The sequence below is a fragment of the Pristiophorus japonicus genome, chromosome 6 (assembly GCF_044704955.1).
Source record: "Pristiophorus japonicus isolate sPriJap1 chromosome 6, sPriJap1.hap1, whole genome shotgun sequence".
Lineage (NCBI taxonomy): Eukaryota > Metazoa > Chordata > Chondrichthyes > Pristiophoridae > Pristiophorus > Pristiophorus japonicus.
Window position 1 is genome coordinate 175,319,745 of NC_091982.1, and position 10,640 is coordinate 175,330,384.

Here is a 10,640-nt window from a genome sequence, read left to right on the forward strand (position 1 = left end):
CCACTGCACAAGGATCCGGGAGAAATTCTGCAACCCATGAATTCTCCAATTTTAGGAAGGTGAATACAAATTTTGTTTGCAATACTGTCATATAAAAGTAAGGATAGACAATGCCAAATAGGAATCTCAATTGGATACGCCTTCCTGCAGCTTTAAAAAAAATGATCACGTCTAGATTCAAAGTGTAATACAAACATGTTCAAAGATCAGCACAGTTCTAAAAGAATCAGAACAAACATATCTACACATGTACATAAAGTCTACTGCCACATTAAGATAGCAACATTTCTTATCTATAAGAATCACACATGAACACAGTAAAAAGTGCAGTGCCACAGGAATTAAAGATAGAATATCGATAAGTAGTTTTAGGAGATCACACACGTACCTTCTACTATTGACTTCAGAAGATTCATATTTCGACAGGGGCCAAACATCTTCTAAGAGGAGCTCCCCTTTTTTATAAGCCGTGAGGGCCAAAGATGTCAACCAACTGAAGGTCATGAATGAGAAGAAGCCAGCATTGTCCACAGGATGCTGCTGTCTATGAATAGAAAAAGGTAAACTACATCAATAGAAACAAACTCAAGGATGTAACCATCAGATCCTGTTTCCTTTCTGCAAACTGCTCCCTCTTGTTCTTCAGATGAGACAGCATTTCAAGATTCTGTCTGCCTGTTCCTATGTTAAATATTCTAGGGCACTATCTGAAGCAGAGCAAGAAATTCTCCTGTGTTGCACACAGGAGACCATCAAGTCGAGCATGTTTGTGATGGCTTTTTGGCAAAGAAATCCAAGTCTTTCCCCATTGGACTCCAACTTCCTGTGTCAAATGTTTATTGACTCTTTTCTTAAAAAAGCAAGTTTCTGACTCAACTACTCGGTGTCAAAGCATTACACACTCTCTCAATTCTCTGCATAAATACATTTCTCCTTATTCAGTAAAGATTTAAAATTGACTTGTCACTGACTTTGCACGGAGATGGATGTAGTTGACTAGTCGTTCTATCAAAACTCTTCATGAATTAAAAAAAAATTAAATGCCTTCTACCTTCTTTGCAGCAAGACTTCTTTCCTCTTGTACTCCAATCCCTTTGTAATAAAGGCCAACATACCATTTGCTTTCCTAATTGCTTGCTGTACCTGCATGTTAACTTTCAGTGTTCCATTTACAAGGACACCCAGATCCTTCTGAACACCAACATTTCCCAATCTTGCACCTTTTTAAAAATATTCTGCTTTTTTATTTTTCCTATCAAAGTGGATAACTTCACATTTTTCCACATTATAATCCATCTATCACATTTCTGCCCACTCACTTAACCTGTCGACATCCCTTTGCAGCCTCTTTGCATCCTTCTCACAGCTTGCATTCTGGTCCTCTCATCTAAGTAATCGATATAGATTGTAAATACCTGAGGTTCAAAAACTGATCCTTGCAGCACCCCACGAGTGATAGCCAGCCAACTCGAAAATGACCTGTTTATACGTACTCTTTGTTTTCTGTCTGTTAACCAATCCTCAATCCATGCTAATATATTACCCCCAATTCCATCAGCCCTAATTTCGTGGCACCTTATCGAATGCTTCTTCAAAATCCAAATACTTCTACATCTGCTTCTTCTGCTATCTGCCTCCTGACATCTTTTAGTCCTCCTGTATTTGTCAAACCCTCTATTTTTCCATCAGCTTAAGCTTATGACTCATTATGACAAATATTCAATCATGGAGGAGGGAAAGAAGGGCATCACATAGTAGAATTAATATCCCTTGTTGAATGAGTACATTTTGAAAAAAATATTAACACGTGTTCCAAAATAATTGATCTAAAATAAAAACCATTACACTGTTGTAGGATTCTCTCTAATTCAATTTAATATCAAATTTCACTACAAAAATATATCTTAAATGTAGGTTTTAAAACCCAAAAGGTGTACTGGAAAGTTGCATAGAAAAATGCATAGAATAATGTTAACAACTGTGTTCAGCACATATTTCAGAAAAGTTACCTTAAGTGTTGCTTTTTACTGGAACAATAATACTAAATTTGCATTTCTAAGAGGCACTCACTTGGAGGTGTTGCGAAAGGGCTTGAACAGGTGTAAGCTATGATGATACTTTCCCTTCTGGTTTTTCTCATCCAGAATTTGCATACAGGAGTGCATTGAAACATCCAGCGGCAGCCCTTCCACCCGACCTGCTGTCTCCAGGGCATCTTCACACAACACTCTCTTACAATAAGATGAGGGGGGGGGGGGGCGGGGGTGGAAATAAGAGAAAAGAAATCAATAGAGCAATTAAATATTGGGAAGCCCAAAGCCATCATCCCCGGTCGCCAACTTCGTTCCCTAGCCAGGAATTTCATCCCCCTCCCTGGCCAATGTCTGAGGCTGAACTCGGCGTCCTATTTGATGCTGAATTGACCTTTAACCCCTATAATCCTCTCTAACACAAAGATCACCTATTTCCACCTCCATAATATTGCCCAACTCCATCACCCCTCAGGCCATCTGCTGCTGAAACTCTCATCCAGACTTGACTACCCCAATGCACTCCTGGCAAGCTACCCACCTTTCACATTTCGTAAACTTAGTTCATCCAAAGCTCTGCTGCCTGCATCCTGACCCACACCCTCCCATTTACCCATCACTTTTGTGCTCGCTGACTTACTTTACCTCCCCATCTTTGATTTTAAAATTCCCATCCTGGTGTTCAGATCCATCCATGGCCTCCCCCTCCCCCATCTCTGTAATCTTCTCTAGGCCTACACCCTCCAAGATCGCTGCATTTTCTCCAATTCTGGCCTCTTGTGCATCCCCGCTATCCATTGCCCTTCCATTGGCAGCCATGCCTTCAGCTGTCTAAGCCCCAGGTCTGGAATTCCATCCCTAATCCTCTCAGCCCCTGTCTCTCTCCTCCTTTAAGGCTATCCTTAAAACCTACATCTTTGACAAAACTTTTATCTCCTGTCTTAATATCTCTTTATGTGGCTTGGTATCAAATTTTATCTGATTATCATTCCTTTGAAGTGCGTTGGGATCTAAATGCAAGTTGTTGTTTTTGTTAAGCAGAATACATTATCCCCCATCATTGTAGAGGAGGTGACTCCGTTAACATTTTTACCTAATCGTGTAGTTTTGGTGTAAATCAGAAAAGGCAGGGAATCAGCGTATTTGGAGACACCAGGATCTGGAGAGTATCTATTTATCCAACTCATAATTTCAGTACTTCAAAAACAAATTTCAAGCTTTGTCAAATGATGGCACATTACTCTGCTACATTAGGATGTGGAGGGGGATGGGTTGAAGGGGGGAAATAGAGAGGAAGTGGAATGGAAAGGAGCAGGGAAGCACGAGAGGGATAGTGAGCAAGAAATAAAAGGCCAGTATAAGGGTAAAGGAGCAGAGGTCATTCCAGCTATTTTTGTTTGGATGGGTGCTTTAATTAATTGCGAAAGTGACAGAAACAAAAGACGCAATGCTTAAATTATACAAAACAAGCTATGAATGGCATTTCAGTGACCAGTTCGTCCTTTCTCTTCCGACAGCATTGCACCAAAAGCATTTATCTGTGCGTGGATTTCATTGTTAATATAGTAAATCGTTACAATTGAAGATAATTAGACAGCTTATTATCTTGCATTTCCTGTTACTGTAGCAAATTGATAAGGATAGACAGTCACTTTATGAAACTACATGAGAACATCTGGAGAGTCGACCAGATGACATCTTGAGGTAACCTTGAAATTGCACAAGGTCCATTCCCATGATGCAATCGAAGTATCTACTGCCAGTTAAAACCTTGCCACATGAAGCGAAATACGGAACTATCAGATGTATTTGTCACACAGATGGGTCTGTCATAACCAGCAAGATCAGTGGGTGAATCACTCACTGTTCTGCTGACTCATTCAAAGCACTTATATAAACTTTCAACTATGAGTTAACATATTTGGGAGGGAGGGAAAAGGAAAAGAAAGAAAAAGAAACCAAACCAACCAATGTTTTCCAAAAATCAGGAGCAACCAGCATCCTGGTTAACAGGTCGGTGTGCCAAGACCTCAAGTGTTGAAAGAAAAGAAGCAAGCAATATAGTAAGTAAAACTCAGTAAGCAAACTCAAGATGATTTTTGCTTCAAAAGTAAAACTTGTTGCTCATAATGGATTGAAGTATTCTGGCTGAATAACCTAAATGCTGAAACTTGCTCAAGCCCTGTTTAATTGGATTTCTTTTGTGGGGGTGGGGTCAGGGGAAAGAAAGACAAGGTGAAACCTGCTGTAGAATTAAGAAAACATCAGGGTCAAAACTGCTTTCCTCCTGCACCAGTATGATGGAAAAGTATTTTCTGTTTGGAACAGTTAAGTGAAGGTAAAAAAAATAACAGGTGAATTCCTACAAGATGTATCATCTGAGTGTTTTAACAATATTGATGGTGAGTTGGTGCAAATGCAGTAGCCCCGATTTTAACCTAACCCATCTGGCGGAAGTGGGGAGAGTTCAGGTCAGACGCCCATTTTACCCCTGCACCCCCCATCCGATTTTACTCTTCATTGAAGTATAAATCAGGCAAGTGTAAAGTGGATGCCTGACCTGAACCCATCCCATTCCTGCTTGGCGGATTCGATTAAAATTGGGGTTATTGTTTCTTGAGCTGTTTGAGACTTCTGTAGGTTCACCTGAGCACTCATAATTAACCAAAGGAGAAACTTGGCATTTCATATTGGAAGTACTTCCCCGTTTTCCATATGGACACATCTCAAACCAACAAACAGTTCATGTGTGCTAAATAATCTAAAATATTTGTATTTGGCAGAGACCCATCTGCATACTTCAGATTTATTTTAGTAAATTAGTTTAACTTACCTAGTTTACAGAGATGGAGGTAAAAGATTCAATGGCATTATTCAAAAAGCAAAAGGAGTCCTGTGTCAACTTTTATTCCTTAACTAGCTCCACTAAAAACAAACAGATTAGCTGCTCATTCATCTTATTGCCGTTTGTGGAATTCTGTTTGGTGCAAATTGGCTACCCGGTTTCACTACAAAACATTGACTGTGCTTCAAAAGTAATTCATTGCCTGTGAAGCACTTTGGCACGTGAATGGGATGATATCATTCCAAGTTTTTTTTTTTTATTTGCAGCGAAAACCTACGTATTCCACAGAAGCTTTTTATTTGCAGCGAAAACCTACGTATTCCACAGAAGCTTACTTTCTTTTTGTCCTAGTCTTTGTCTATTAATGCATTCTCAACTGTCTGAGCTAGTTGCCACGCATGATGAAAGTAAACACATGCTTTTACAAATCTAAACATTATACGATGTCCTGTCGCTTTGACTCCATCTTCCAGTTCACCTCTAGCCCATCGAGAACACACAATGGCCCAGATTTTGCTCAGTGGCGAATGAATGGCACTAGCTGTTCATTGCAGCAACACTTGCCCACAGACTTTCTATGGGCTTCTGCACTGGAACTTGCAGGGATTAGAAATCCAAAACAGTGTTGCACCGACATGGGATCTAGGGCCCGTCTGAACAGGGTAAACAACTGTGTATCTCCTTAACCAAACAGATTGAATAATCCTTATTGAGGCATGCAGAGTCTGAACCAGGAAATGTATGTTAGAATAGGCAATTCAATGCCAAATCATGAATAGAAAGTGAAAGAAAGAGAGGGAAAGAGCTAACAGACAGAAAGAAAAAGTTAAAAAAAATTAAAGTTTTTATCTCCAACGGCAATTAAAATCTGAAGGAATGAGACTCCGTACTTGTAAAGATAATTTTCAGTGCCAGAGGTTTTGTTTGGCAGTAATTAAGACTAAGCGCACCATTAAAAAATTCACTTTTACTTGAATAGACAAGCCCCAACTTTTTCTGACATGTTTAGTGGGTATCAATTACACAAGTACTCCAACTTCACAACCTTCCATGTATTTGAGTCTCATAGCAAAGCTTTTGGGAGGAGCAGGTAAACTCGGATAGCAACTTCCTCATTTATGCATCTAACTGCACATGTGCCGTCAGCGGAAGTTGATGTCCGATTTACACTTCAATAATGGTGAGCGCCGATAGCCTTATCGTTATTTTTAATGCACATCCAGGCCATTTACAACACAAATTAGACTTTCCTTTGACTCAAGTTAATAGTTTGAGGTGCAAATTTATGTAGTGTTGGGAGACAGGATCGGAGTTGGTTTATTGTTGGCTGTGGACATGTAAACATTTGGGTACAGCTGCTCCAGTAAATATACTCCTTTATTTGATTCCAAATAGTGCATGTTGAGCCATTAAAGTACAATGCAGGAGAACAGAGGAGCCAATTATGAACAATAGTGAATATAAACATGAGGAAAAAAACAAGGATCTCGGGAAAAGGTGGGCAAATGGGATTAAATAAATAGTGCAGAAACACTACACTGAATGGCCTCCTCAAAATTCTTTGACTCCAATTGTATTATTTGAAACTCCCAACTGTCTGACACAGCTGTCTTAATATTTATCAACAAACATCAATTTCATCATGTTTGATCATTGTTGTATACAATGATTAATTGTTAGTTTGGCTCAGTGTTAATAACCCAAGTCAGAATGTTGTCGGTTCAAGCACGCCTGCAAGCTTTGACCACATAATCTAGGGCGAAACCTCAGTGTCATACTGAGGTAATGTTCGAAGTGCCATCTTTAAGACAAGATGTTAAACCCAGGCCTTGTCTAACTATTCAGGTGGATGTAATGGGTCTCATGGCACTTTTTCCAAAGAAGAGCTGGGAGTTCACTTAATGTGCTGATGAACACACATCCTTCAACCAATACCATCAAAACAGATTAATTGTTTGAGAGACTTTTCTGTGTGCACATTGGCAGTCATATTAAGATATTAGCCTTGGCTCCGTGATAGCACTCTTGCCTCAGGGTTCGGGCACATAATCCAGGCTGATAATACAGTGCCATATGGAGGAAGAGCTACACTGTCAGAAGGGTCGTCTTTCTGGCATTGCTGAAACGCAACATAAAAGGTTTCTGCTGCATCAAACACAAACTGCAGAGATTGCTGCCCCATGAACATGACATCTGTACAAAGTCATTGCCTTTCCTTGCATTCACGTCGACTCACTGGAGAACAGTCATGTGTGCAGCAACCTCGAGTCCTGGCCCACTAAATTTTATTGACATGAAGCTTTCTCCCCATTTTACAGGTTTTTTTTTAAAAACATCAAACTCTTATGGCTCTAAATTCCATCAACTGCAACCTTTTGGATGCTGCCTTACATTTGTGGTTACACTAGTAACTGTAGCTGACAGCATGAATAATTTATTGCTAAACCATAAATCAAGATATTGTATGCAAGATACGTACAACATGAATTACTACAACATTTGGTACAGCATATTCTTTAATAACAATATTATATTCAATACAAAATACATGGATAACTGTTACTGTATTAAACAAATGTGGCAGTGTGAATAAGAAGTTGGCTAGAGGGCAGACAACAAAGTATTTTTGGACTGTTGTTATGCCCCAGAGGTCAGTGTGAGGATCACTGCTCTTTATCCAGGGCTGGATTCAGCTATGTGGCACATTAGCAAAATTTGCACATGACACAAAAATAAACAGCGTGGTGAGCTGCGAAGAGGACAGTAAGTGATTTCAAGAGGACATATACAGGTTTGTAGATTGGGCAAATAATTAGAGGATGAAATATAATGCAGATAAATGTGAGTTCATACATTTTAAGAATAAGGAGAGGACATGTATACTGGATGGCAATACTTTGAAAGAAGAGCAAAGACTTAGTTCAGATACACAAATCCCTAAAAGTCAGAGGACAAGCTGTAAAAAATATAAGGCTTTATCAATTGGGCAAAAAATACAAAAATAAGTGATCACACTAAACCACTACAAAATTAAAGATAAGGGTGCAAGTAGAGTATTATGCCCATATTTGGTCACCTTATTTTAGGAAGGACGTTAAGGCCGCAAAGAAGGTGCAGAAGACATTTACTCAGATGATACCAGAAATGACAGCCTTTAATTATTGGGGGGGGGGGGGGTGGAAGAGAGAAATTGGAGCACTTTTCACCAGAACAGAGAATGGCAAGATGAGATCTGATCTAGAAATGAAAGAGGGACTTTCATAAGAAAAATAAGGTTAACTTGCAAGTCAGTAACTTGACTGCATCACCAAACCTACAAAAGGAGAAGTTAAGTATTTGTTTTAAATACAGAGTGTGTTAGGACAGGGAATACCCCAACAGTGATGGAAACAGAGTTAATAATAGTTTTCAAAAGGGACATACATGAATATTTGAAAATAAAATGTTAAAACATATGGGGAAAGGAACTACGTGGATACAAGAGCCAATGGACCAAATTTCCATAATTTTATAAAACAGACAGACATTCAGCTTCACCTTTGCTCAGAGAAATAAAACCACTGTAACTTTAAGTTCTGTAAAAACAAAACTATTCAGTTCCCATTTCTCATCAATAACATTTACCCAGAGATTGGTGAGAATGTGGAACTTGCTACTGCAGGAAGTGGTTGAGGCAAATAGTATAGATGCACTTAAGGGGAGGCTAGATAACTACGAGGGAGAAGAGAACAGGGGGTTATGCTGATAACGAGTTAGATGAGGAAGAATGGGACTGATTGGGCCGAATGGCCTGTTTCTGTGCAATTCTATGTAGCAAGGCTCAAATCATTTAATCCCAAAACGCTGCAAACTAACACACACAGTATTAAAAGCTCTGCATAAAGAAAAACTTAAAAGTCTAACCTGGATTTCTGTTCGGTCCTTATGGTTTTCCAAATGCTGGGAATTTCTATTCGCTGTTTTACACCCAGGCTTGGGTATTACATATTCTATTCCAACGTCAATATCCTTCATGTTCGCATCTTTTTGAAACCAGGCAAGATTCGTTGGTATATATATTTCGCGCTTTCAAATAGATTTAAAGGAAAAAAAGTAAAACGAAAACTCTACTTAAGATAGTAGCCCAAAAAAAGTACATGCTCGAAAACAAAAAAGGCTTGAAGTACTGTACTCAGAAGGTCAGGCAGCATCTGTTGAAAAACAGAAGTCAGTTGACGTTTCAGGTCTTGAGACCCTTCCTGACGACTGCATGCCTAAAGCAAAATATTTTCTATGTAAACACATCCCTCCTCGCCCGTCCCCTCACAGAAAGGAGGGTGTGGCTACAACATTAAAGTCGGCGTTCACCGATCAATCTTTCCCGTCCTCACCACGTTGAGGGATTACCCGATTTCCAGTCGTTTTGTCAGCACTTCAATATGGTTTTAAACACAGTAGACCAATCCGTACTTTCGGAACTCGATAGTAATACCAAGTTTTTAAAAAATACATAAATTACCAGGCTATACTTAGCCCATTGCCAATTCTTCCCCCCTCCCTCTATGGAGTGTCCATCACTTTCATTCCAACACTGTTATTCTAAACGCAGTACGTGGTCGCGCACAAAAACAAAGCTGGAGACAGGTGCCTTGCTTTAAAACTAGGATTAATACAATATACGCGTGCAATGTGATGCCTGCCGTTCTCCGTAATGTTGAGCCCCAGGTAAGTTATTCTACATCTCAGTAGGTAACAAAAAGCCAAGAAATGTTCAAGATCAAACCCTGTTTTCGTCGAGTTTATCAAGCAACCCACTCGCGGCACTGTTTTAACCTCTGACGAAGGATCATCGAATCGTTAACTCTGCTTTCTCTCCACACATGCTGCCTGACCTGCTGAGCTGTACAGCATTTTGTGTTTTTATTCCAGATTCCAGCATCCGCAGTATTTTGCTTTTGTTTAACCTCTTAACTGCTTCCGTTCTGTCACGAAGGAACTCGACTACAAATTCAGCGATTCGGGCGCCTTATTAAGAGACATATGTAGCTACGGTTACCAGCGGGTTGCTGTGCGCGATGACTGGCTCTGCCTAGCCGCTTCTCACAGGCGCCTTCCTGCCGTCTCGTCTCACCCCGGTCTTGTTCGGATTTTGCTCGCGACACGATGAATTTTGACCGATTTGATTTTCACTCCGATGTCGAAAGGCGACGGCTGTTTTCCCGCAGTGAGTTCCTGGCTGGCTTTTTTGGGAGGGTCATGGACCTAGAATCGTTATCGCTTCATTTTTTTTTGCCCCTCACTTCAGATGTATTTTTACATCGATAGTTAGACGTGCCTGACTGATCAGTAGACGCGGGTTAAATGAATCATTTTTTGTATTTTTTTTAAATTTAGTCATTACAATTAGTATTTCTGGGAAGTAAGTGTTTCATCAGAAGACCCTGCTATCTTTCGCATCGCGTTGACGTCTCTCCCTTTCTGAGAAAATCTGCAGCAGAGCGAAGGGGGGGGGGGGGGGGGAAATCATCGCTGTACAGGTGCCGGTGCGTCAATCCGGCTGAGCTCGGGCCGCGTTGCACGCCGGGGATTGTAGTCCTTTAGGGGCCACCCCTGATGAAAAGAAACACGCGACGTCTCCGAAGGAAACCTCATCCCCCGACAAGCATTTCGCCCGAGGGCACGCGTCACCGTGGAACTTTCGATTCCTCTTTTTTCATTGGCGGTGAACGCGGGGCCGCGCACCGCGGAATCTGAGGGCGCGCGGCTGCAACTGCAGCAGATAGCGG

The 10,640-nt window shown here is 40.6% G+C and overlaps 1 protein-coding gene across 5 annotated transcripts in view; it reads right to left on the minus strand.

The window, feature by feature from the left end:
- The window catches only part of abcc5 (ATP-binding cassette, sub-family C (CFTR/MRP), member 5), a 142,824-nt gene extending 132,468 nt beyond the window's left edge, over positions 1-10,356 (minus strand). For 3 of the 5 annotated variants that reach the window (XM_070883410.1, XM_070883414.1, XM_070883415.1), the window contains exons 1-4: positions 9,911-10,356; positions 8,779-8,940; positions 2,071-2,231; positions 389-544 (exon numbers count right to left, since the gene is read on the minus strand). In XM_070883410.1, coding sequence (XP_070739511.1) covers positions 389-544; positions 2,071-2,231; positions 8,779-8,889 — 428 coding nt within the window. In that variant the 5' untranslated portion in view covers positions 8,890-8,940; positions 9,911-10,356. The other 2 variants (XM_070883412.1, XM_070883413.1) reach the window with 2 other exon arrangements.
- Positions 10,357-10,640: the final 284 nt, after the last annotated feature.